Source organism: Malurus melanocephalus, unplaced genomic scaffold (genome assembly GCF_030028575.1).
Source record: "Malurus melanocephalus ecotype Western Australia unplaced genomic scaffold, MMel_1.1 scaffold_598, whole genome shotgun sequence".
In the NCBI taxonomy this organism is placed as follows: Eukaryota; Metazoa; Chordata; class Aves; order Passeriformes; family Maluridae; genus Malurus; species Malurus melanocephalus.
The window spans coordinates 85,620-113,155 of NW_026623830.1; the positions used below are offsets into that span (position 1 = coordinate 85,620).

A 27,536-nucleotide genomic window follows, 5' to 3' on the forward strand; every position below is an offset into this window, starting at 1 on the left:
AATCACAAAAAGAAACTCCCATGCTCATAAGCAGAACTCTGAATTTGTATCAATCCATSCTTAAGAAAATAGCTTTTCCCCAGGAACCACCAGCCAATTACAATTCCTTACTTGTGTATCCGTAAGAAAAAATAGTTGGGATCTTCTTAGCCAATAGTATTTTTCTGAACTTATAATTTCAGGTTCATCTCTTGGAACAAAGGCAGCAAGCAGGATCTTTTCTTTACAAAGGTTTCTCTGGATGTAGATTGGCCGTGGCTCATTTGGTTTAAACACAAACACTGCAAAACAAAGAATATCTTCTTTTTGAAAAAGGACATTCTTACCCTYCTGGCCAGCTGTCAAAGCCCTGTGTATCACAGCCACTCGGGGCTGGACAGGATTGCCTCCAAGCACTATTTTGCAGGAATATAACTGGATAATTTTATTGCATAATATGAGGTACCTTTCACAGTACTCCAGTCCAGAGAATATACTTGGAAATTAACATTTCTGTAGGAAGAGTTCTCTCAATTTAAAGTCAGAGCTCTAAAAACATAACTGCACAGTTCTCAATTTACAGGAGAGGGTCAAGAACATTTGAGACTCTCACCCAGAGAGCATGGTTAATCCTGAGCTACATCCTGTACCAGAAACTAACTGCTGGAAGAGAACATAACATGCTTTGACTGTTGTCAKACATGGCTCAGTTTCCACAGATGCAAGCACACACTCATGTCCATCTTGTAGCTTTCATGGTCTGAATTCTAAGAAAACCTTTTCTAGAAATTGTGCTTCTCCAGTTTTAAATTCTGCTGATCATGACTTGTCAAAAAAGGCTTTGTACTTACAGCTGGACTCTTTGGAGAGCCATGAGACCGCAGCAATATGTTCAGAAAGGGGATCAGGTTGCAGAACTACAACGTTGAGGTGAGCACTCCACTCCACTGGAAAGCAAGCACAGCAAGAGCCAGAGGTGAAAAGGAGCCAGTCAGTTCTACCCCACTACTTGGCCAAACAAAGGTCAAACAAACAAAACACAGGGCCTCAGCTGCTGAAACAGGCAGCTTCACTCACTCCCTGGTGAATAAAAACACACAAATGCTACCAACTTCTACACAAGTGTAAGAAATACTACCTATTACTGGKTTATCATCCATCTAACTTAGGATTTATTCTGCACACGCACACCAAGCACATGTACATGGGACAGGGTACTATCCTGATTAAGTATGAGAATCATCCCATTTTTACAGGGCATTATATAGTGTATCAATCTTGAATCACACTAGAATTATTAATTTAATTTCAAGTATTAAATTACTCTGGCACACATTCAAGCTGATCTTACATGCACAAGTGAGCAGGTTCCAGCAACACAGAAAGCCATAGTCAGTGGCACCAATAAGGTACTTGGAACATGTTTGTCTCCCAAAGCAGATGTTCCTACAGAAGTAAAAAAATCAAAACAAGTTAGTGACCTTCAGAGTTCATCCTTGCTTCTCTGGGCAGCAAGGATTCACAAATCACAAAATAACATTAAGATTCAGTTCTGATACCTAAAACAGGACATTACTTTTTGCATTCAGCTCCAATGGCAAGAGACTTCYCACACAAACATGAGATGGGACTGGAAGATTTAAAAGTATGTGTAAATATGTAAGGATTACATGTTTCTACAGCATTCCAAAAGGATGGAGGGATTTCAAGATCTTAAATAAATTACAAACCCRTATATATGAGAGTTCACATTGGGATTGAAAAACAACTTCCATATTTAGAGAAGCCGTACTATTGTTTAAAAACCAGAAAGAGAGGAATAGTTAAAAAAAAGTTACTATAGGCTGCTCCAATTGAATTAAGTGTGTGATTTGTTTTCACTTATTTTAATTTCTCAGTTTCAACCTTAAGACTTCTAATCATAAAAGATTTTCAAAAAAAGCTAATGACAGTATATTCAAGCATAGCCCTTTGTATATTCAAGCACAGCCCTTTGAAGTTATGCAACTAATACAGTMATTTAATACCTTCCTACAGTAATTGATTTCCTTTTGATATAGCAAATAGTAAAGGCTATTAGAGGAGGCAGCTGGCCTGGGAAAACTTGCCACTGCACCAAGCTGGTGGCTCATGTACCTCCTGCAATGTTCCTGCAGGAGGAACATTAACCAGTTTCATTAACMCCACTTCCCAATTTCTAATTTTAGAGGATCAGTATAAAACAGACTTCATCACACAGAAGAAAAACTTGCAAACATACACACAAAAGGTAGAAGGGAGAAATCTCTATGTGCTGCTATGATTCTTTGTGTTAAGAGTCTTTACAACATTGTGACCATGCAATGGTGATGTCTTTTATCATGACAGCACACAATGGAATATTGCTGGGATGCAGCTGGCAAGGCTGCCAGAAAAACAGGAGCTTTCCAACAGAGAGGATCAAGGTATGTATTTCTTAATACAGATAAGGTCAATATGCCTATGTAGTTTATTGATGTAATTTCTATTTGTATGTATGCATACGTGAATAAAGAACCAACTAATTGTATTTATACTTTTCCRATACTTTGATTCATCCCTACATTAATGGGGAAAAAGAGAAGGGCTATCAACACTACTGTGTGCCCCATGATACAGATTTAAATATGCAAGGTACAGGATATATAAACAAGTAAGAAGGAACTGCAACGCTTCAGCTTATTTTTAACAGGATTTTAAACCAACCACTTAAAAGCCATTTTAGTATYTTCTATATGTGAATTTAAGACTGTTAAATTCAATGTTTATCTGAACAAATAAAAGGTCTTGGACTGCTATGAAAAACATACCTTATATTTCCAGGTGGATGGCAAAAGGTACACTTAAGATCCCAAGTAAGTGAATCCCACACAGTGACAGTTTCTTCAAAGCTAACAGCAAGCAAAGAGCCATCTTCTGAGAAGCAGCARTTTGTAGCTTGGTAGTTGTGGTAGCTGCCTACGAAGTCACAGCTCCAGCTCACACTTTGCTGTGCTGCATTGAATTTACAAGTCAGTTAATTCAAGTCTATACATTAAGAAAGAAGAATTCAAGTATTATTGCTGCAAAATAGGCTCAAGAGCAAGGCAGTTTTCTTCCACAATTTTTGAAGAGTACAGGGAATCTGCCCTGTTCTAGTATGAGAAACAGCTGGGAGTTCATTTGTCCTCAGTTTTGCATTTGAACAGTGAACCCTGAGACTGACATGGTACAATATTCATGTTTAGTTTGCCCACTCTATTAACTATGTTCTCAAATAGGCAGATAAAAAAGATACTCAAATAGATGTGATAATTATTATTCTGAAGCGATGTTCTTTTTAAACTCTAGCAAAAACATCAACATTACTCAAAATCTGAACATAAGGTTGCATTTGAGTACAGCAAAGCTGATGGTTCATTTACAGAAGATTTGAGGATCACCAAGTGACCCACCARCATGCTTCCTTATGTTGGTTCATCAGCCAGTGCATTCTGTTGGGACACCTTTCCCATTGTTGACAATTACCAAAAAATAAACCAGAGCAAAGTGATGTACTTACCACACTGACATACATTTCCCAGTATAAAATAATTCATACAGCATGCTTTTGAAACATATGAGTAGAATGAGGAAAGAAAGGAAGATAAGTTCACCCTATGCTAACATATCCTTTATATAATGACTACAAGTTGATGATTAAAAGACCTGCCTATAGGAAAAAAAAAAAGCCAGAAACAATTGAGAATGTCCAACTGCATGGCACCATCTAGGGGCACAGTGCTGCAACTAACACAGGCCAGAGTGTACTCAGCTGAGGAACTCACTGCTTAACTAGGATTTGCTGCAGAGAAGCTAAAGCATGTCAAGCCTTTCTACCTGAGCATTCCTACTCTGCCCTACTGGGCATACACACCACCGCCAGCACTCATTTGTACTTTCACATGTGCCATGAAACAGAAACCTGTAGTCACTTAAAAAACAAACACCCTGATGAGGCCAGTTGGCAAATACAAATTGTTTTGTAGAAAGAAAAAAATCAGGTTTCATTCCCAACTGAAACTATACTCAAGATCAAAATATCTAGCTACTCATTAAGTTAAGATATAATTTAGGCTCAGAATAATTTATGAAAAAAAGCCAAGCCAAACAGTCTTTCAGTACCTCTTTCAGAGGGGGTTACTATTACCACAGTAAACACAAGCTTTTGTCTTTCTTCTCATCAGTAGTCACTGTTGAGGAGCAAAGAGCTTGGAAAGAGAAAGTCAGTTTGGCAAAGTTTGCCAAATGGAAACCCTAGCAGCTCAAAAGTACTTCTGAACATGTTCTCACATGCCATGGAAAGACAAACACATTACCAAACTGCAAGCAGTTCAGCAGRACCACTACCACAGCTATTTGGGAACATGACATGACAACACATCCAAGTGGCAGGAAAATTCCAGTTCACTTAASTATGCCTGACACTGTAATAACATTTAAGTAAATTAATAGGTGGGAAATMATTTGTATTTCACATCTAACAGCATACAGAACAATCAATACACATAGATGGTTGTTTGAAAGAAGTTATCRCATGCCTTTCAAGAGATGAAATTTGGTTACTCCAAATATCTCACAAGTGGATCCTAAATATTTGGACATTCTATCATGTCCAAATATCTAATGGAAAGGAAGAATGTTCAAAAAACGGACTCTCAAGTGATGGAGCTCTAGAATGGCAAAAGTACTATTATTTTACACCAAGAATAACACATTTCTGCATCCTGCTCTCTTGAGCAGAAGTCTCAAACAAAAGGCATACCCAGARGAATGACAAAAAACCATTTTCTCAGTATGGACAAATCATTACCACAAACAATTCTTAAAACAATCAGCACATACTGCCATTCCCTTCTGCAGCAGGCTCAGCAAGATCTATGCTATTTCAGAAAGCTCCATATCAATCTGTAATACTCTAGAACTACAACAGAACTCCATCAAAGGATGCTCAGAAGAACACAATACCTCATGCAGCAGCAGAAGCAGATCAATGCACAGGACTGAGCAAATAAAAGTAGGGTCTTAATTTCTACAACASSACTTCAAATATCATTGTAGGTCMTTTCCAGCTCAGGATATTCTTATGGTTCTATGTCACAAGGTGCAAGTAAGATCAAGTTTTGAGTGTGCTTACCTTCTGGATCAGTGTCTTCTACCATCACCCAGACTTTAAACACRCAGTCTCTGCCAGTTGTTACCAGTATCAGAGAATCCTCTTCCAGTTCATTCATGTCACGAAAGCACATGTCTGTGATGTGGTTGTCATGGGGTGAGTTTATTCTGGTATTCAGCTTAAAGCTAKAGGAAAAAACAGAAGCTTGCCATTYTACTTCATATGGAACTYRGGAAAGACTTCAATTTAAGCTGATTGTGGAAGGGGCAGGCAGAAGAGAAATCAMAGAAAGTTCTGTCTAATTAAAGACAGCTAAATGATATTGCATTMATTGATCAGGTTTCTCTAATGGCTTCCACACAGCAGACCAGTACCAAGAAAGGGTCACCACAAGGCAAGCATCTCTCAAAYGCTGAGCCTGAACTCTGAGCAGTCTTTCTAGTACTTAAATCAGTTACATAGTTGATCTGTGCAGCAGCTTTCTTTTGCCTTGTTTCTTCTTTAAAAAATAACAATTTGTAGTCAAATTGTAATTTTTAATAGGAAAATTAGGGAAAGGATATTAACCAGAGACATGTACTAGCTCAAGAGAAAGATCAACAATAAAATTATAATTTTCTGTACCTTCTGGAGAAGCACTAATCAAATTAATCATGAATTACACAGAGGTGGGTAAACTGAACAAGCTACAGAACCATTYTGTCAGGTCCATGATTTTTAATACCAAGGAAATATGTGAATTTACGTCCCATGGTTACAACAGCCTGTCTGATTACTSCAAGTAAAACAGATCCAGAGCAATTATTTCCTATGTGTATTTAGTGCAACTTGGTGTGCTGTGCAGATGTTTGCAGCGTGCACAGTGAACTGCCTAGATCTGGAAAAGCTCTGCCTTCACATGGCAACATCTATGCAGAGATCTGTGTGACTCTGACACCTGGAAAGCCAGCTCTATTATCATCACCTTTGTGTTTCTTCATTGTAGAACCACAGCTTCAGCTGTAACTCGGGGTCAGTTACTTCCTCACTCTCTTCCACSGTGGCCAGCCAGGTGCCCCGTGCGCTGAACGCCACCTTCACCAGGTCTGACTGCTTCAGACCTGCCTGGTGGATGTACTGGCGCTGCACAATGTCCAGCTGCAAGGCAAGGCCACAAGAGGGAAGGGCATTTTAGAATTCCAGTGTAGCTGTAAGAGATACCGCTCATAAAATCATGGAGAGGATGTTCCAAAGGCTCCAGTTAGACCTGACTGGGCCGTGCCATAAAACAGTTCCTGGCATGTGAGGAAAGCATGATTAGGGCATGTGCATTCCACAATGATGCTATCTGCAGTAAAGAATAAAAAAGAATTTGAAGGTATTACATAGAAATTTTTGACATTTAACAGGAGTAGCACACTGTTTTGAAATACGTTTTTCATCTATCAATATCCGTATTTGCTTAAGAAGTTTGAGAACAAAGCCAAGAACATCTCAGCCTGGAACCCAGCCTTGTGGAACAACTGCAACCCTTTTTCATGTTTGCCATATTAAGTCTTCAAATAAATTTGGATGCAGTCTTACTTGACTGAGTAATTCAAGTTTTGGTACAAGCCCATCCAACTTACACTGAACAACTGCTGGTCACTCTGGAGGGAATAGAACTGCAAGTGGCCTGGCTCTCCATTCAGGACCAAAGCTTTGGTTCTAGGATCAACCACTARGCCTGTCTTGACATCCCTACCTGGAAACAAAAATCAGGTGACAAATGACCAAAAGCTGTCAAATGACATCCTTTARGTGGAAGATAAATTTTATTGCACTTACTTTTTATGAGCCCTTGAATACTTCTGGAAAATCTTAGGTTGCTGTTGATTATTGTAATTCCTGAAAGAACAAGCAGACAAAGTCTTGTAGAAGGCACAAATCTTATGATAGGAAACACTGTAACCATCTGTACTGTAAATGTATCTTTTCTCAGTTTAGGACACTAWAGTGAAAAGCCAAGTACAGCAGTCACCAGCAAATTCACAGAACTGACCAAAGAGCAAAATTTCACTTCAAAAAACATTTTTTTTCAGATCACTAGTGAAATTTTATGYAGTTAATTCATCCAAAATCAACAARATAMAGTTCACAGAGATTTGCATTTCCATTGAAGTGAGACATGGCTTGTTTTGGCTTACTGTTGTCTGTGTGCAAGGTGCAGCAGAGCGCGCCATCAGAGGACATGGAGATGTACTCGATAGGAGACCCCAAACGAGGCAGGAAATCCTTCTGACATGAAGATTCATTGTGCCACTGGACTAGAACAGATTCMACTCCACCACTCAGCAACCTGGTTCCTTTTCCAGCAACAAAATACAGTTAAAAAGTTTTGTTTAAAAAAAAAAACTAAAATCAACAGCCTATGTCTTTACAATCAGAGAGATGTGAGTTTCTCAAAAGTTTTTAAACTGACATAAGCAAGCAACACACATAAATATGTTTCTCATTATCTCCTGTTAAACTGTTAGAGAAACTTGGATTGTAGCAGGAACTTGTGTCTACAGTGAAATTTAAACTATGCTTTGGGAGTAGTAGATCCATCACTTTCCTTCCTATTTGTGTTAGCATATGGCTAAATTGTTGTTTTCCTTTGAGAAGTACTTTGCAGTAAGAAATATTTTAAGGAAAGTACCTCAGATCACACAATTCAGATAAAATGCAGTATTTCTGACAGCAGGTTTGACCTTAGACAGGTTTATTTTATTTGAATTCCAGTAAAACTGGCAAGAACTCATCCGTATTACTGATGAAAGAGAGGGGAGGGAGAGTGGAGGTGGGGGAGAAGTGAGAGGAGGGGTTAGATTTTGTTTTACCACAGAAGGCAGATATTTGACATTATGAATGCCCATTAAAAGATATCAAAAAAGATTTCACTTTTATTTCAAGATATCAAAAAAGATTTCACTTTTATTTCAGATCCTTCCTGGACATACTTAAAACTCCAAAAGTTGAACTTATTAGTAAGCTTTCAATTTCTGTTGCTTCTTCCCTCTTAAAAGCCTTGAAATTTGAGAGGGGTTTTTTTTGTTTGATGGAGGTTTAGTTTGGTTTTTTTTATTGCTTTGCTTTGGTTTTTATTTTTTTTCACTCACCCTCCATAGAAAAAGCCAGATCCATGACAATATCATGATGCCAGTGCAGTGTGGAATATGTGTACTCTTTCCTGTGGTGAAAATTCCTCCTGCATGGAGGGGAACAGATCACTTCTTTACTCACAACATCAACAACAGAGCAAACAAAAAGAAATATTGAATTGAATCAATTATATCATCTTGTTCTCTAACTTCTACCCTAGTTTATCCTGTGCTTAAGTGATGGAAGAGAGAAGGAACCACTCTACAGGTTTGCAGAATCCTCCTGGTCACACCTCACACCTTGGACGTAGTGAGCAACTCAGTCCTGGAAGCAACTTAGCCAGGTAATGTTTTGAATCATGCAGCTCCACTGGTGTGCTCTCTCCTTAGGACTCTACCTGCCCATAAAGAGTTATTCAGCTTCCCCTGCATTCTCTTTTACACCTAAATTTAGACCCATGGAGCATAACATACATTTTTTTTTTCCACTTGACATTACACTCACTGTCAGCACTACAGGTTCATTTCTCATTCTGATTTCTGAAAATGGCAATGCTAAGGACAAAGCAGATTTTGCTTTGCTCATGTTTGACTTAATTCCTACAGTCTGGGGAGTTTATGGGATACACAGTTAACCAAAATGYACATACCAGAGGCGAATCTTTCCATCAGCATGGCCAGTTGCAATGCAATCCTCTGTGGGATGGCACACAACGCAACTGAAATTATTGTCTCCTCCTTTTGTCTTCAATGTACTTAAAGAAAACCTTAGAGAGATAAGAAAGTAACTTTAATTATACAATTTGGGTTGGTTTCTTACAACAAATCTTCAAAAGTATCCRCTAGTGCACACAAAAAATAATCCTGGTTAACAAACATCTCCAAGCTGTTATGGTTACACACACTCTCCAAAAATAGTGACTGACTTATTTTTCCCTTGATTTCTTTGATACTTTGCTCCTCTTTCTCCCTCTCCTTCTTTCTTTTTGTCCTCCTTTCCTCCTGCTGCCTGGGCCCTGCCCAAACGATGTCATTTGTTTCAGTTCAGCATCAACCTAAGTATTTTACTGGAAAAAAACACATTTCTGAGCTGCAGAAGCAAGGTACCACTGCCACTGATCTACTCAGTCTTCACTTCTACAGAAAACTTTTTACACCGTGACTACATCCCCTCCAGCAGAAAACCAAATATGAGATCATGTGTGCATACATCASCAGTTAATAAACATTTAGGATCTATCAAACCTGACATTTTCATTCTCATTCTTACCTGTTCAACAGTTTCCGTTTAAAAAAATAMACTTGGAGGTTAACATCTTTCACCGATACCACATATTCACCCTGGTAAAGACATTAAGGACATGCAGATTATATCTTCACACAAGAAAAAATAAAGCACATTTCACTACAAAGCACTTAACATCGGAGACAACTGATGTTACGTATTTATACTGATGTTAAGTAAATACTTTCCTGTTACAAGTATCAAATGGTTTTTGTTTTTTGTAATATAAAACACAGCGTAACTCTTACAGTGATTAACATACTTCCAATTTTGTTTCACTACTGCTGTGCTTGTATAAAGGCATGAACTGCATAGAGTCCATCTGAGAGGAAAAGAACCCAACCAACCAACATGACAGAGAGGAAAAAAGCCCAAAGGTGAACGTACTTCTCTTCCAAATGCAATGTGCTTCATTGATGCACCCACGCCATCCAGAACCACTGACAGCTCCTTGGCTTCCAGATCTTGGCCTGCTCCTTTTGCCAGCTTAACTGAGACCAGTTGGAATGTATCTGACCAAAGAAAAATTCTGTTTGAAACCAACGTAGTACTGAAGAATGAGGACCAGACAGTGGGTATCAGTGCCAGAGTAAGCAGAAACCAAGAGAAAAATGCATATCCCTTGCTTTTGCTCTGAAGTAGCAATATATTATAGTACAGAGTAAGGTCAAGCCGTGTTTATTTCACACAAAATCCCATAAAAAGACATCTAGGCATGCTGTTGAATAAGACAAGTCTATCTATGTTAATACTGCACAAGCTGGAACAATAATCTCAAGTACTCATGCCCAATTTGAGTAGTATAACCTGTACCTTGGTGAGCAATGCTCAAAGATTTACTGCATCTATGAGATCCCATCCATGCAGTACATGCTTCAAATGCAAAGATAAGCCCTCTAGACAACTGGAATGATAAATGTCCCAGAATGCAAACAAAGAGGTACAAAATGCAGGATAACAGACATCTGCCATGGGAGTTAAGACTTATTTTCACAATTTACATATTAAACGCTGTTCTTGCAGCACACCTCTCACTGATGTGACAGTAGCACAGACAGAGAATGTCTCAGATGATATGGATGATGCTACTGTACCTCGTTCACCCTTCTTTGGAATGACAACAAACACCGAGTCCTCAGCACTGGCAGGTGCATACAGTGCCAGAAGTTTGGATCCTACAGTGAAAGTCTGAAGAAAAAAAGARAAGGAAGTTAACAGTTACTACAATTGTGTGTATGTTTCTAAAGTAAGGAAATCATAGCTTAAARAAACCTCCATGGATTAATTAAAATTCTCCATTATAAGACAAAAYATCTTTATTCTACCAAGGACTAATGTTAAAACAGTACTAATAAAATATGAGACATAAGGTTTACTGAAACTTCTGAAGATATCTTACCCCTAATATAAAGCAGAAGGCCCACTCAGAGGGAAGTACTGAGCAGAAAATGTGAGCAAGAGGATAGGAAGCAGCCCACATTTTCAAGCCATTGTATCAATTCCTATTGGCATATCCCAAACTGCAGCACAGTCCCCAAAACTACACTGGACTCCAAACTGCAGCAAGTAGCAAAGTCAATATGTCAATTCATCTCCCACCTTTTTCCCAAAAGAATCTGCATCATCATTATCACCACCACACATTCTGTAACTACCATAACGAGATGGGTTTTAGGTTGTGTTAGCAGTAGAGCAACCCATTTGTGCCCCTTTTTGACATGCTCTCAACAGGAATAACTCAACATACTTTAATGGGAATCCCATCCATGAAGTCCCACAGCTTAATGGTGCCATCAAGAGAGGAAGAATAGAGCTGAAGAAAAAAAAACAAACAGATATATAAGTCACAGCAACAAATCACAGATTTTACATAAAATCACAACTGTGATTCCAGGTAACTGAATCATAAAAAGCACAGGAYACAGACCAGCTCTGTGCTGCCTTCAAATGAAGTGCAAGGGAAGTACCACACTATTACTCTAGTTTGAAATGTACATTGTCACAAAGTGTGAATGCATAGATGCCCATCACGTGAACATCTACATTAAATTTCACATAGCTAATAGATAGATCAGTTCCTCCTGGTAAATAACTCTTGTTTATATACAGACACCAAAAAAACTTACGCAAATTGAGAACAGGGAAGGCAGGCTAGGGGCAGAGGGAGCCACTGGGCAAATTGAAGGGGTTAGGTCAAATCTGCATCAGTACCAGCAGATACAGAGGGGCAAACCACCACCTACATTGTTTCTGATTTTTTTTCACATGCTTCTTTTACCCTCTCAACCAAAGAATCGGGTATTTTGCCGATATTGCCATTTTGTTGTCATTCCGTTCAAGGAGTGTAATCCACATGACATTTAACATTCATGAAATGTTAGTAGGAAACAGACACAAGATCTATCATTCTTGTCAGATTTCAGCCAAACATCAGCTCAACGATGCCCTAATCACTCCTCCCCAAACTCGGGCCAGCTCAGGGACAGCCCCCGCGGAGCCACATAAGGGTGAGGGACATCCCCAGGCAGCCTCTGCCCCACTAACCTGCATGTGGTTGTGCGGGTTGAGCTGGATGCCGGTCACCAGGTCGGCGTGGCCGCCCATGAGCCGCAGGGTCTCCTCGGTGCTCACGCTGTACACCTTCACGAAGTCCCCCGAGGCGCACAGCAGGTACCTGAGGGAGAAAAACGCTCTTAGCCCGGCGCAAGGGGCCCGGGCGCCCCGCGGGAGCCGCAGGCCGCGGGGACACCGGCGGGCAGAGCCCCGCTCGGAGCTCAGGAGTCCCCCCCGAGCGCGGCAGCCCCGGCCCCCCGCCCCACTTGCTTGGAGTCGGCGGAGAACACGGCCCTGGCGCCGCGCAGGGCGCTGCCCCCGCACCGCACCACGCGGAGCGCGCCCGGCGACACCATCTTGTCCCGCCGCCACCCGCGCGCCGGCCCCGCCCCGCCCCGCCCCGCCCGGCGCTGATTGGCTCCGCCGGCCGCGCGTGCTGCGGGCGGGCTGCGCGCGCGCCCCCTCACGGAGACACCCCGGCGGTGCAGGTGGGGAACGGCCCCCGAGCCGCCTCAGCGCCCCGAGCACGGCACCCGGGGCCGCGTCCACACTGTCCTTAAACACCTCCAGGGACGGTAACTGCCACCCCTCTGGGCAGCCCTTTCCAGTCACACTTCCTGTGAAGAAATTATTAATGTCCAATCTGAACCTCTGCTGGCTCTGTCCTGTCGTCGGTTGCCTGGGAGCAGAGCACACCCCTACCTGTCAGGTAGTTTGTAGAGGGCGCTTCAATAGTGCCCCTGCCGAGCGCCTCTTAGAGCCGCGGGGATTGTGGGGACCTGCGGGGGTGCTGCCCCTACCCGGGGGATGCTCTCTGTGCCCCCTGCCACGCTCAGTCCTTCGTTTGAAAGCTCCCCTCTCCCCGGCCAGGATGAAAGGCAGCGGGAGCTCTGAGCAGGGCTCTGTGCCGGCTCCTGAGGGGCTGTGCCGCTGTCACCCCCCGAGCACTCCGGTCCCTCAGAGCGTGGTACAGGCTGCCAGGGGACTGTAACAGAGAGTYTTCTCGGTGGCTCTGGAATTRCTCCTGTTTGAGGAGAAAAATGCGKTGAGTCCCTTGTTTAAGAAAGGCTGGATAGAGGAAACTTATGGGTAAACTTTCGGATTGTYCGCCGGCTTGGACGAGCTGCGGGTTTGCTGAGTTACTGAGCACATCGTGTTCTCGTATTTGGAGGAAAACCGCTGTCAGAAGCAATGTGAATGTCTGGAATACGCCGTGATTTATGGTGTCTGGGCCCTTCTGTTGCTTTGGAAGAGCAATTGCGGTTCTTGCACAGCTGTGTAGTTTTGGCGACTGTTTACACTATTGAAGGTATCTCTGGTATGCTTGTAATTGATTTTTTAAACAGTCCCCCTTCACAGACAGTAACAGGGACAGGTGCGCTCCGGGGCGGGGGTAGTTGTGATCATCCTGCTGTAAGCCAAGTTATGTCCTTTTCTTCCCTGCTGACACAATTCTAGTTTCGAGGTTAATTGAGGATTGTTCAGAGAGAGTAGCACACACTGTGGGTTACCTTGGTCATAGGGAACTGGGGATGGGTATGAGAGAGCATAATGTGCCCAGAAACCCGCCTGCCAATCTCAGATCCTTTGACAATTAAACAGTGTACGCACTCACTTCTGAGAGCAAAATTTACAAGTTCTGCCTAGTTGTGGTTGTGTTTTACAGCTCTCTCATTCTGGTGAATATTTTAGAACCCAAAGGCAGATGCAATGCAGTGTTCCTTCTGTATGGCGCAGTACATTGTGTCTAAGTTCTGAGCCACAGGCACTGAGTAAAGCCAGAGTTCTGTCACAGAGTAAAAAGCAAGGTGTCTAGGAAAAGATAGTCCCTTTATTCCACATTATTATGTGAATGAAATGCTTTGGACCAGGCCTATGCTAAATATAGGGAAGTCTAGTTGAAACGCAGAAACTTGGCCTATTCAGCTTTCTCCTAGATGAGAGAAACTAGATCTTCCTAGATGAAGGGAAAACCTTGTGCATCTTAATGCATATGTTTTTGTTATAGTGTTGCAATGCACATTTATTTTTATAATTTTAGGAAATTTGTCATAAGCTTTGAAGCTGATAAACCATCAAGACTATTCCCAAGTATCCTAGGGCAGGAGCACAAACAGGAATACTACACAGCACTGTTCTCCCACAGCACAGCCTCTGCTCTCAGCACTGCTGAACTTCCAGCAGTACAATTAATTTGATTTTCCTCCCCATACTTTGCAGAAAACCCAGTATCACAGCCACAATCAATGTGATTTCACTATCAAAAGACCACTTGCTAGTTACTATATACAGGGCTTTTTCAACTGTAGATGSTCTGTGTAATTGTTCCAAGTAATGCTGCCCAAAGTTATTAGTAGTGCTACTCTAAATGTGGAACATTCCTGTGAATTAGATTGGGTCACTGTGGCGGAGAGTAAAATACTTTTGTATCCTAAGTTAAAATGGTTGCCATAAATTTATAAGGAAATAACAACAATGATAAATAATTAATTATATATAATAATATAGAATATATTACATATAATTATTAATAATAAACAGACACAACGTGGGGTTTTTTTTTTTTAAAGAGTTTTCTTCTTGTTTTTTTAAAATGCACTCAGCCTTTTAGGTCGTTGCTGTAAACTGTATTTTGAGTGTGGTTTGGTGCACAAGTGTATAAAGAACCAAAACTTACCTCTACCAGTTTTTGGCTTTTATGGTAATAGGAGATATTGAAAGTATCTGGTTTGTGATATTCAAGTGWGTAAGCAGCAAAACTAATCTAACCTGTTGTTTGTTTTCATTTATTTCAAGTGGGGCTTTGTATGTTTTTTTCCTAATTTATTTGTTTAAATTTACATTTCCAGTATATAAAATTAATAATYTGTCTGTTCGGAAGAAATTTGCTTTGGGAAAGACAAAAGTAGTGACTTGATTCAGCCAGGATTCTAGTGCATTAAGCTGATGGTTACTTAGGAGGAATTATTCAATAGAATGTAATTGTAAGTACCAYAAGGTGTATTTTTGCAAATTTTTCAAAAAATGTATTGTAATGAATTGAGCAAATAGTTCACAGATCATAGCAAATAACATTGGCCAAAGATTAACCTGCATTTAGAATTCATTGTGTGATTATGTAAGTAATTACAGGTAAACTGGTTGGAGAGAATGCAGCTGTAGTTCAGAGACATCTATTTTTAATGTTGTAGATAAAAATAGAAAAACTTTACATATGTTGCCAACTTAAAAGGAAATCCTCCCAGGCCAAGAGGCAAGTTCTTTCTAAACAAGTGTTACTAGTTAGGTTTAYGTGCTCTGTCTAGACTGTAAGTTTCTAAACTGTTCCAACACTTGTGAAATCCAAGTGTAATGTAATAATACAGTGTAACAGTGATTAAGAGATCAAAAGCAATTCTGACTTCCACGATGCAGAATGACCATCCCTTAAGGCAGGGTGTGATACACWGCAGTACCACTGCAATTCAGTAAGTCAGTAATACAACACAGGACAAGTACTTGAATTGCTGATTATCTTTGATATTCGACTTTGTTTTCAGTAGATTTCTTACTTTCCTGTACCCTATTTGATCTCAGCCTTGCTCTTTAATAGCATATCCAGCTACGAATCACTTTCTGAARCCTGAGAGCTGTGATAACTCCCTTGCTGTTCCCTGCACTCTGCTTTCACACTGGGATGCTGGTTGGCCATTATTTCAGCACAAGGGAAGGAATCTGGTACATTTCAAAATCTGTTCTCTTGGTAAATTCCACAGTTGGTCTTGAATGACTTTTTGTATTCCATTTYGTGTCTTTCTCAACCAGCTTGTGGCTGCAAAGAGAAGAGGATTCTGAAATTCATGCCTTGAAGTCTTCTGTAATGAAATGAATGAYAAGAAAAGCTGCTTGTTTTAACAAAACCACCATTGAGGAGGTGATGTGACTAACTCAAATAATTGCGTACTAATTTGCCTATGTAAACCTATTTAGAACAAAGACAGTGTGTTCATATGCTTCATATGTGTTCATATGTTTCAGTTTGGGGAATATATTTATTTGAGGGGAAATTACATTGCTTTCTTTGTGGTACACAAAATTCAGCATATTTACTAAACGAAATATTAACATGACAGCGATGAGAACTGAGTATGCGGCAGGAACACGTGGTGTTGTGGGAAGCTCCTGGAGCGGGGCACATCAATCGTTTTTAAATCGGGAAAACCTCTCCGCGGGGAGGGGAAGAAGGTTGGTTTATTGTGAGGTGATGTCCTCATCGTAGTAACGTGTCGTAGCCTCCATCAGCACTAGAGGGTGCTGGAAGAACGACTGCAATATGAACAATTCGGGGTTTGAGGTCCAGAATGCCAGAAAAGAGAAGCTTGCCGAAGCTCTGGTGCCCCTCAGAGCTCTCAGTTCTGACCCAGCCTTGCCATAAACAGCACACGGGTGTTCTCCTACGGGATCCGCCGCTGGGGAAGGCAGGCACCTTGCAGGGACTCTGTTGTGAGACAGGCACTGTTTCCTTAGCAGTGTTCAACAGGTGATGGCAAAACAAGGGTAAACACTTCAATCCCTTTTACAAAGAAGTTTTGTTTTGAAACATCTTTAAATAGAGGAACTAAGCATATGGGGAAAACGAGTAAAAGCATATTTTATAAACGGAAATTTGAATTTTGATAGCGAGTCTGAAGCTGGTCTTTAAAATAATTTCATTTCTGTATGTTTTGGTGTCTGATAAATTGTGAAAGAGTAAACAGTATAGTTTCAGTTTAATTTACATAGTTAATTTTGAATGTACTTTTTCATTTAAAGATCATAAGACTGTTTAATACTACAGAGTACTTGGTTATGATGTCATCCCATACTAGTTTGATTTTACAAGTTCTTTAAGTAGCTTGGAAATATTGGCCAGTAAGTACTGAAGTACGTTTAGTTTGATGATAGGACTGATTGGAATTTTTGTTACCAACATTTTGGGAGATATCAGTTGCCTAGTAAGGAGGTAATGACACAGTGAGAAGACTTGAAAGTAAATATAATGGGTATTTCATATGAGAATTTGATGACATGGATTTCTCTGAAATTTCTTCCCACTTCATGCATTCCTTTTTTTTTTTTTTTAAATGGTAAAAAGGGAACAGACTTTCTATTCTGACCATTTCTAGTAGTTATAATAGGGAAAATCTTGCAGTGTATAATGACAGCAGAAGCGTACCTTGGGGTGGTGTGGATGTACTTTGCTTTTCTTCATTCATTGAATTGTGTCTTTCCCTTTGGAAAAGACATTCTGTGGAGATTTGGTACCAACTGAACTCCATATGAGCACAGCTGTGCTTGTGTATCCAGGTTGTGAATAGTTTTCTTGCCTTGCTATGGGAACCCTAAATGGTCCTGTATAGGTACCATCCCATGGTGGACATGGTGGTTTCTATTAGCTATGCATCATCTGCATTTTCTTCATCTGTATGTGCCTTACACCAAGGCAAATGTAGAAGAGTCAGAACTTCAACTGGAGAAATAAARTGCCTGGGGAATAAAATGTATAGAGTGTCTTCTAGATTAACCCCTTAGACAGTGGAGATAGTGACAATCCACCTGTATMATTTTTCTCATTGGAAAAGAGAGATGATATCTTGCACATGACTGTGATGGCAATGCCAGTCAAATATCTTTTCTATTTACTGCTTATTAATACCAGCCAGATATAGAGGYGTGATGCTTGTTTTGTGTTCTGGTGTCTCTCCCCTGTTCTGGTAATGAAAAGAAGCTCTGAAATAAATGATAATAAGTATTTCCTAATGTGCTAAGWCACTTCAAGATTCTAAGTTACTTTATCAATAAGGCATTGGCTACTGCTGGGCACTTTTTCCTTTCCACAAAAATGCAAATGGAGCAGCTCATAATTGCTGAAACAGATGTTGAGTATTCCAACGATAATCTGAGAAACAAAACAGAGCCTGGATCTCTAACTACCTTCTAAACTGAAACTGTTCTGTGTAGAGACTCTGCTATTAAAAGACAGACATATTTTAGGTATATCTTATTGTATGTAGAGATCTTGCTTCAAGGGTTTGTCCTTTAAAGAGTGGCTGTTAAAGATTGAGTTTAAGAGGAGTGGAGCCAAAATGGGCCTCAATCTTACTTACCTCAAGTAGCTGCTGAATCTTTAGCTGAATTTTGTCCCATGTCTTTCAAGATTTATGTTTTTTCTTACCACTGGCAGAGGAGACCAACCTTTGTTCAGCTAGGGAATGCAAGTACTGCAATAGTTACAAAAAGATTCTTAAGAATCTTAAGAGGAGCGACTCAGTCTTTTAAAAATCTTCATGTCTGTAGTCTAACAAATGTTCACAGCCTTTCCTCTGATCCAAACCAGCTGTAACCATGCATTACTGTGTGTAAACAGCGTTCTCCTGCTCTTAGTGTTTCCAACCACAAAGCAGGAGATGCAAGCTTTACTGTTCTCATCTCAACTGRCTGTGTTAATTCCCTGCTACTGATAATCACCCCATTTTTTAAAGTTCTGTCCCATTCTTTTTGAAACCAGCAGGAACAGGGCCCAGCACTGGATTACATGGCCAGTGATGGGATGAAAGCAGGCCTAGGAGACTGGGGTTTCAGTGCAGCTTTTAGTGTCTTTGTGAAAAGTCTCATTGCAAAATCTTGGAACTCATGGAAGCAATGTGCTTTTTATGCATTAGTTCATTAGAATAACTGTGGCATTACTTTTCAAGAAACAATTCTATGAGCAAACATAGACTCTTTCTTTTCTTCAGCATTTCATTAATTAATTTTAAAATATCCTTTATGGGAAGTGGTTATCTTTAATGGGAGAGAACTCTGAAAGGAGCCTCAAGGGTTCATAAATCATAGTAAGTAACMCTTCAGAGCTGGTGGGTTTCCTGTTCTATGTAATATAATATARTGGGTCAAGTAAATATCCACTTTCTCTTTTCTGATACTGCAGCTAGCAGGGTTGCTTGTTTTTTCCTTCCATACATCTATTATGAGAAATGTACCCTCTGCTTTTTTYCTCCATTTTGCACTGATGCCTTGACATTTGTAGTATTTGTCTGACACATGGGCTGATTCTCAAGTGTGTGTACCCTTTACTAATTTACATCTCCTCTGAGAAAAACAATGCCAACAGAGCTCTAGTTTATAAGTATGTTCAAACTGAGGTAAAACTAATTTCTCAAATTATTTYCAAGCACCAAGTCCAGATGCCTGTTGTAAAGGGTTGGATTTTTCTCTTGCAGCAGCTGTAGAGTGAATTTTTTGAACAGTTGTATTGAGTTTCATAGCAGGAAAAACTGTTTTGTTGCCAAATGGTTGTTACCATGATTTCTACTGAAAGAAGGATGTTGGAGGGGAGAGTGAGTTCAAATGTGCTGTTTATTTCAGAGTTGTGTSGTATCTTTTAATGAACAATGTTTTTAGTATTCAGAGTAAATGCTGCTGCTTTAACTAACAGGAGAAAACCAACATAAGATGTATTCTGATGTATTCTGAACTGGGGCTTTGTAACTGTTAGAAACAAGTCTGTCATCATGGAGTAGCTTTGTATTTTAAGGCCTATTGAACTGAGAAGTGCAAATTAACAGAAGAATATCTTCTAGCTTACATGCAAGTAACAGGTTGTGTGAAGTGTGGTTTAGTCATGACACCTGCAAAATYCTGTAAGTATTTGCATGAACTTCTAAACTTATTTCGTGGTCTCCCCGAAATGCATTCTTGCAGCAAGAGCCTGAGGTTGCTACAAGCCATGTGATTGGTTCATCTAGAGCAGGACACTGTTAAAACCCCCTACTATTAGAAGTTGCAGAAGTGGTGGAGTTTACCAGGTGTTGGATACAGTTTATAATTAATTAAATGAAGGTGAGAGAAAATGCTGTGTGGAATGGAAGCATTTCTTTGGGTTACCTTGGTATTGTCCATGAACACTAAGTCAGTCTCCCGTTMCAAATTATGCTTAAATATAAGCCTATTCTCTTTCTGTTGGACTAAAATGTCTTTTTATGAATAAGCATCTTAGGACACCTGTGTAAGTTTATACCAATTTAGATTCTTTGTACATTGTCGTAAAAGTAATCTTAATCTGATTTACCTGGAAGTCCATACTTGTTATTCCTATGAGAGAGAATTTTCATGAGATACCTGTTTCTCTAAATTTGTACCCAATTTTTTTTTGTTGCAATTATTTGATTATTTGTCTTGGTTCCATTTCTTTTTACCTCTMATGCCTTCTCCTGTCTTGACTATGTATTTAATTCATGGCTTGCATGTGGGTAAGTTAATACATCCTGAAACTATTATGGTTTCTATGGCAGATTTTAGTTTGGCCTTATTACTTCAAGTTCTATTCTATCCTCTTTGAAGGTAATTCATACAAATTCTTGTGCTATGTTTTGTATAGTTTYACTTCTAGATTCACAATTGCCCTTTATTGTCTTCAGTGCTATTCTGCTTGTAAACTGTAGTAAAACTGTTAAGTGTGTTTGGGTTGTTTTTTTTTTGTGAAGCTGAGTGTGTTTACTGTGCTACTGCTTAATATATCTTTCCTGCTTAACAKACTATTATTTTTCATTTTCAAATTGTTTTCTTCCAAGTTTCAAATCTTTCACTAGTTTCTTGATCAGTATCAGAGTATTAGTATCAGAGGTATCAGTATCAGAGGTAAATAAACTAACACTCCCAAATGAATTTCCTTGRTCTCTGTAGAAAAACATCCCCAGCACACTTCACAGACTAGTGTATGGTGTGACCTGCTGTTCTGCTGCCTTAATAGTTGTCTAGGTAGTTAATACCCTTTTATTTCAGGAAGATTCTGCCATGTGCACACTTCTATCAGTTATATTGACATACCACACAGGTATTTCCCATCTCAGAGATAAATAAATAAGATATTTGACATTTGTGGATAAATATCTGGCCTCCTCTCTTCCCTGGGACTTGTAGCTGTCATAATTTAGGAGAACTCATGGTTACTGGCTGTGAAAGGCCAGACAGRGCTCCTGCCAGAGCCATGAAAATCTTCTCTTTGGTCAATCAGCAGACTGGCTGTTGAGCAATTTGCGACCCTCCCTTCCCCCAGAGACTGGTATTTTGTTACTGCAAYGCTTCCAGGCACTCCTGCATGGAGGATAGAAAGCCATGGGAAATGTTTGGCCTCTTACATGATGGTATAGGAGGAACTGCAGAACTTGGCTGGCAAGGCAGAGTTTGATAAGTACTCMGTCTCTCTATAAAATGTATTGTTTGTTAGCTGCATGATGACTTCTGTGAAATCATCACAGAAGTTGATGTGATCTGTGAAATCTGTTCTCTTAAGTAACTATCAGGTCTAAGGAGCAGGTTATAGTTATAAGGTTATAGTTTGCAGGTTAAATTATCTTGTCCTAAAGGATGTGCTGCTTTTGAGATATCCAAAATAGTCTAGGCTTACAAAGTAAAATAGCAAAGGTATCAGCAACTGACKTTTTCTGGCTGAATTTTCTTCCTCTGTTGAGCAATAATGTCTGTAGACAAAAAAAACTTCTGAGACCTCTACGAGAGAGTTGCTGCCAAGTACAACAAAAGTTTCCTGTGAAAAGCCAGGCTTCAGTGAGCCTTATGGCAATTGCTGAAATTTGCTTACATCTGCATTTTGTTTGACTGGGAGTGCTTCAGGTCCACAGAGGTAACCAGTTTTTAAATTTGTGAATTACACATTTTCAATTTAGATTAAAAAAAAAAAAGCAAATAGTGTAAGAGAAAACCATATTAAATTGTTTAAGTGAAAAATTATATCATTTACTTGTATGCCATCCTTTATTTCTAAGAACCCACAAGCACAAGAACTCTAATATTGCTGTATTTATAAACTCTTTCCATGGGCAGTGCTGCAGGTTCTTCCTGTTTTCTGTCACTTGAAGCTGATTGAATGCTAAGTCCTGAAAGGTAATTTCTGGGTATTGCTCTTTTATGATGTTGTAACAAGAAGCATTTTGTTCCACACTAGCAGACCTTCCTAGCTGGGTCTGATGAGCAGGTATCTGGCACCAGCTGCTTAGTTGTGAAATTTTCCTTGTTATTCTCTTCCTTGGGTGCAAGGGTTGATGTCATAAGGAATATTTCTCACCTGCTTATCCCCCATGTTGTGGTTGTCACCTACATGTTTGTGCAGGCGTTGGAGTTGAGATGTAGGTGTGTGGAAAAAACAGAAACACAAAATAAAATGGCRTAAATATGAAAATTCTGTGGCAAACCCTTCTGTTTGATATGGACTCACCAACAAAAAYATTTTTCYCTRCAACATCCTATCTACACTTGAATTRTAAGYTAGGCTATTTGYTGCYTTGGAAGGCCAAGGGARATAAATGTTTTATGCTTRCTTTGTCACACTTTTGACTAAACAGGCTTTCAGCAGAGCCTCCTTTGATCCAGGATGTCCTGATGTCAAAACCACAGTCACCTGAAACTAAATTGGAACAATTTTGAAACAAAATCACTGCAGCATCAATTTTCTTTTTTTTTTTTATTTTTTTTATTTGTGGATGCATATGGAATAATAATTTTGGTTTGTAACTTCAAGCTGAAAAATAGCTTTTTGTATCTATCAAACTTTTTCTTCAAATGCATTTAGTATTTTATGCTAGATTCCTAAGAGGCATGTTAATTTTARGAACRSGGAGATGAAAAAGAACCTCCTCTTYTCAAGGACAGAGGGAAATTTYCTCTTTAAATGATTAGKTTTTTGTCTCTGACTTTGAAAGCTAGAGGACAGCTGAGTTTTCCAGCAGCAAAAGAAGCAATGCATAAAAAAAACAATGCAGGGAAGGAGAGTCAAGACAATGAAGCAGAATAGTGTGAAGATAGAAATATGTTTTTTCTTTTGACAATATTGAAAAGGCAATAGGTTAACAGAGCGCCTATTGAGGGGACAAATCTCAGTATGATATTACAGCTTTCTGACTTGTTAAGCACATCAGGAATTCTTAGAAAAGAAGGAAAGACAATGTTCAAAGCTGAATGTTGCGAGCTATAATTAGTCTGAAAAGGTAAGTGCCCACACTGAARCTTTTTAGACTTAGCAAAGATGAGTGTCTTTCCCTTTGTGTCCCATAGGAAAAGATCTGAGAAGACTTAGATTAAGAGACAGAAAAGATATTTATGGAGTGTTAACAGCACACCAAGAAACAGTTTGTACTTGTGGTGGAGGATCAGCACAACTAGAAAGGACTTAGAAAGGCATGCAGCTGAATTATTTTCATTTGACCTTTTGCTATGATTGTCACTAGCCCAGACTTTTGGAAATTTGTGGAGCCATTTGAAGATACACTACAGTGCCAACTGCCTGTGCTGTAGGGGTGAAATCAGAAATCCCAGTTTTTACCATTGTCTCCCACTTCATTAGCCATAAAGTTACATATAGTCTCAAAGAAGAGAACTTTCAAACAGTGAAAAYTGCCAGCCTGATCTTTCACAAAATAACAAAATGAACCTATTGGTGGCAGCAAAAAGAAAGGCGTTTTTTTAATCAGGGTTTTTGTGTCCCTCCCAAAGGTTTTTCACTAGCAATCTTAGTGCAGCTCTAATTATGAACGTCTGACTTTTCAGTTTGCACTGAATAATCACATAATTGCATGCAACCACACTGCAATTCCATCAAAATGSACAAATTTCTTAAGGCACTGTTTACCCTGAGTAGGAGAACAGAAGGACATTTACAGAGGTTTRTTTCTATATTCCTTGTGGATGATGCAATGTGCATAAAGTGAAGTGAACTTACCTGAGGGGAGCTTGGTGATTATCTGTTATCTGTTTTTAGGATTTGCAACATCATGCAGTCTGGAGGAAACCAGCCCTTTTGCTTTGAGAACAATTCAAAAAGCATCTGTTTTCAGATGCTTTCATTAGGTCATTCCATTAGAAATGGAAGTGCTGGAAATATTTTTGTTGGGAATTATGCAGTGGAAAAAGAATGCAGTTGTATTTTATCTCTAAAATGGCTTTCTGTTTCAAAGAAGTTTATAAAAAAAAAGGTAGGCTTCTAAGCATGTCAAACAAGTTCTAAAGTGTGAAGGTCACTGTAAGAAAACTTGCTAATTACATCTTCAATTCTAATCTAAAAGTATCATTTTGATGAGCACTTTTGTTAGTTTAAATTATTTTATGTGAAACTCCTTCTTGTATTAAATTAGAATTTTATCTAGAACTCATATGGCCTATATTTGCTTGAGACTAATGTTGGATACACAATGAGATGATACCTTGAGATATATTTTTAATGTGATTTTCTTTCTGTGGTACTGAGGCCATCCTGTTCTTTGAGAGCAACTTTTACAGGTGCTGCAGCCTGCTATGTTATCTGTTGAATATGGATGTACCTATGTCCCCCCAAAGCTGAGGAAGTTATGGTTACAGTGTCAGAACCAGAGCATTCTYATGCAGCAGGTATGCAAAGAAGAGATAGAGACTGGTTGATTAATACCACGTGCAGAGGGTATTGCCAGCATCTGCTGATAACAGAGACTGGATCCTGATTAATGAGGAAAAGGACAGATTTTACACAGATAGAATATTCTGGATCTCTGCATCAAAAGGGTGATGCAAGRTAATGCGTTTTTCTGTCATGTAGCTAGAAATATCTGTCTGGTACAGCACATGAGAACAGTCTGGGGAAAATGGTGATTGTAGGAGCTGGAAGGGATGGAACATCAGGTGACTGTGTTGGAACACTTGTATATGTCTGTAGCTAAAAGAGCTGACTGGTGCTTGGATGTGTCTGCGGAGGACATGGTGACAATACTTGTGTTTCCTTAAGTACTGCTTCCCTCTCAAGTTACTCAGTTGAAATGCATACCTTCAATTAAAAATGTGTTAAAGAAACTGAAATTAAGAGCAGGTATGATGTTGATAAGGCTTATTCTCTCAGGAAACTAGGTTAGTATTTAYAGGGAAGACCTGCTTGTCCAAACCTTGACAGCAGTCAAAGGTAAAAGAAAAAAAATCCAAAGAAAAATCAAAGGACTGAATTTTGTGTGGTCTAAATTTGTTGAAATGCTAAGTGAGGGAGATAAGACAGGGAAGGTGATGGATACTCTCTGGCTTTAAGGGCTAATAGAAAATGAAGTTTGAAAACAAATTGAGACAGGAGGTGGACAAGTAACTTCTATGCAGTTTACAGGTGTTTTTTTAAGGTTTGGGGGAAGCAGGATTGTGGTGGTGTTGGTTCTGGTTTTTGTCTTGGTTGGCTTTAGAAATCTTGATTTCTGTTCCAACTGTTAAAGGTACGRAGTTGGTAAAGCAGGGAATCCCAGTGGGACAGATGCCAGTTTRATTGCTCTGCAACCATCAATTGTGTGACTCTTTGGCAGTTGCGCTGCCTCGCCTTGGGCTGAGGGACAAGCAGGCAGAGGAACAATCTGATCAGTTTTTCCACTGAGCTAAGGCCCAAGAACCTTATGTTACATACTGATTAATAGATTAGCTCTCAAAATGTGAGTGGGGAGAAGTCACCATTCATGTCCAGCAGTAGGATATATGTTTAAATATACACCGTGTAGATACTGATAGCTGCTCAATAAATAGTCACCATAGCAGGTGCTAAAGGACACACCCCCATGTTTGAGTTTTGGGGAGAGTACATCTGTGATGTACATTAGGGAGTCTGCACCAGATCATTCTGTTTAGTGGTATTTAATAGTTCACCTTTAGCTGCCTACACTTTCAAAATCCTTTTCTCTGTTTTCTTTGTCCCAGCTCCTGCTTTTGCATTCAGGAGTCAGCCCTGATTTAATGAATTTAGATGAAGTCAGCTTCTAAATCATCCTCCCCACACTCTGAAAGGTGCTTTGGCATGGAAAAGAGGAGTGGCTGCAAGTGTAATGAGTCATATGCAGCTGCTAAGTAAGATTTATGTTCATCAGTTAATTGAAAACAAAACAGTGACATTTATGTTCTGAATGAACTGCATATTCTTCTACTTCCCTTTCATAAGTATCCTTCAATATTTTCTAGCCATACTTTTAAGCCCCAGGAGACATAACAATAAGTAAGGAAAAAGTTGGAAATAACTTGCCATTTACTTAAAGGCTTAATTTTGCTTTTAAGTCTGTCCCCTGTCAGAGGATCTGCTTTCCACAATGTGACTTATAATTTAAAAAAAAGTAAGTCACTAATTACTAGCTGAAAATGCTAATTGATAACTGTTCAAGCAAGAGATATTCAGGACAGTCTTCTGTAAAATTTRAGTGAATGCCTTTCAGTTCTCTGCACTAACAGAAGCCTGAATTGTGTGTTTCCATTTGGCTTTGGGAGTACAGTTGAAAAGAGAAACTTTAGGAAAACAGTTTTGTCTTGGAGAAGTAATCACTTGTTCTGAACTGAAACCTGAGTGCCAAAGTGTGTGTGGTGCTTAGGCAGGAGAAGGGCAAAGCCTTTATGTAACCCTAAATAAGCTAGGTCCTCCTAGGTGTGTGCAGGAGAAAGGTTTACTTGTTGTAGGGTGAAAGAGATRCAGCAGTGTTAAAAAGAAATGCATTCGGTAATTAAGAGTTCTCTAGCAGTGAATTTGTTGTGGTCCTTTAGTTAGTTAGTGAATRATAATGAACTATTTGTGGATTGAAAAGACACACATTCTGCTCTATCTAACTTTCAGGTAAAATGTTGACATGACCAAAACATTGGGAGTCTATAGATACGCTGGTTAATGTGTATAGTTAACAACATTATTCTGTTGAGGGGTTTCTCTCCTACATCTGTCATTACATATCCCACATTCTTCTAGTGGTAAAACTTCTCACCAGTATTCTGCACAGAGACTACTTGAGTTTATAAACTGTTCCTTAATATTTTTGCTTTAGTTATTTTGAGCATCAAAACAGCCAGATTATCTTTCCAGTGTTTACTTAGAACTGACCCTCCCAGAGAGTAAAAGAAGTATCCAGCCCRTGTTATTTTTAAGGTGTTGCTTAAWTCCATTCCAAAGCCAGTTCTTCAGAGGAAAGCAAAGACATAATTCATCTGCTGAAAAGGAATAACATTTTTTTTTCTAGCTATAGCGGAAAAAGCATTCCCTCATTTTATTAGACAGCCAAGCAAATCCCTGACAAGCTATTAATCAAAATAATATATCAACTTTTAGCAGGAAAAAGAAAAGACTTGTATTCCTACTCGAGGTGGTGTCCTAATGTTTTAGCTATACTGCAAAATATGTATTTGTATTAGTGACTGTTGCAGTAGGGAGAGAATTTGATCGTTGTATGTTTTTTTTCTGTGGGCCTGTTTGAAAATCAGGGTAAACCTTATCCTTTGGCATAATTCAGGCACCTACAGAATACCTTCCTATATGGAACAGGTCAGAACCAGCATCTTCCAAGGGCTTAACACAATGCCACATCAAGTGATTCCTTCTTCTCAATTCTGGATTCTTTCACAGCCATCAATATTCCTGGGAAGCAGACACAATCCACTTTTTCTGAGAACCGTGTTTTAAAACTTAAGA

General features: G+C 39.5%; 1 protein-coding gene and 1 long non-coding RNA gene across 2 annotated transcripts in view; one reads left to right on the forward strand and one right to left on the reverse strand.

The window, feature by feature from the left end:
• LOC130583548 (uncharacterized) overlaps positions 1-9,910 on the forward strand; it is an 11,577-nt gene extending 1,667 nt beyond the window's left edge. Inside the window, exons 2-6 of the long non-coding RNA XR_008966433.1 lie at positions 833-909; positions 2,347-2,423; positions 7,314-7,484; positions 8,075-8,118; positions 9,818-9,910. This is a non-coding gene — a long non-coding RNA (uncharacterized LOC130583548). The remainder of the gene's footprint in view (positions 1-832; positions 910-2,346; positions 2,424-7,313; positions 7,485-8,074; positions 8,119-9,817) is intronic.
• WDR75 (WD repeat domain 75) overlaps positions 1-12,449 on the reverse strand; it is a 16,543-nt gene extending 4,094 nt beyond the window's left edge. The window contains exons 1-17 of the mRNA XM_057382993.1: positions 12,341-12,449; positions 12,062-12,191; positions 11,265-11,330; positions 10,612-10,705; positions 9,905-10,029; positions 9,503-9,573; positions 8,883-8,999; positions 8,251-8,339; positions 7,297-7,455; positions 6,938-6,997; positions 6,739-6,854; positions 6,096-6,268; positions 5,153-5,316; positions 2,808-2,991; positions 1,331-1,425; positions 831-926; positions 112-281 (exon numbers count right to left, since the gene is read on the reverse strand). Of these exons, the coding sequence (XP_057238976.1) occupies positions 112-281; positions 831-926; positions 1,331-1,425; positions 2,808-2,991; positions 5,153-5,316; positions 6,096-6,268; positions 6,739-6,854; positions 6,938-6,997; positions 7,297-7,455; positions 8,251-8,339; positions 8,883-8,999; positions 9,503-9,573; positions 9,905-10,029; positions 10,612-10,705; positions 11,265-11,330; positions 12,062-12,191; positions 12,341-12,426 (1,995 nt within the window). The 5' untranslated portion in view covers positions 12,427-12,449. The remainder of the gene's footprint in view (positions 1-111; positions 282-830; positions 927-1,330; positions 1,426-2,807; positions 2,992-5,152; positions 5,317-6,095; positions 6,269-6,738; positions 6,855-6,937; positions 6,998-7,296; positions 7,456-8,250; positions 8,340-8,882; positions 9,000-9,502; positions 9,574-9,904; positions 10,030-10,611; positions 10,706-11,264; positions 11,331-12,061; positions 12,192-12,340) is intronic.
• Positions 12,450-27,536: the final 15,087 nt, after the last annotated feature.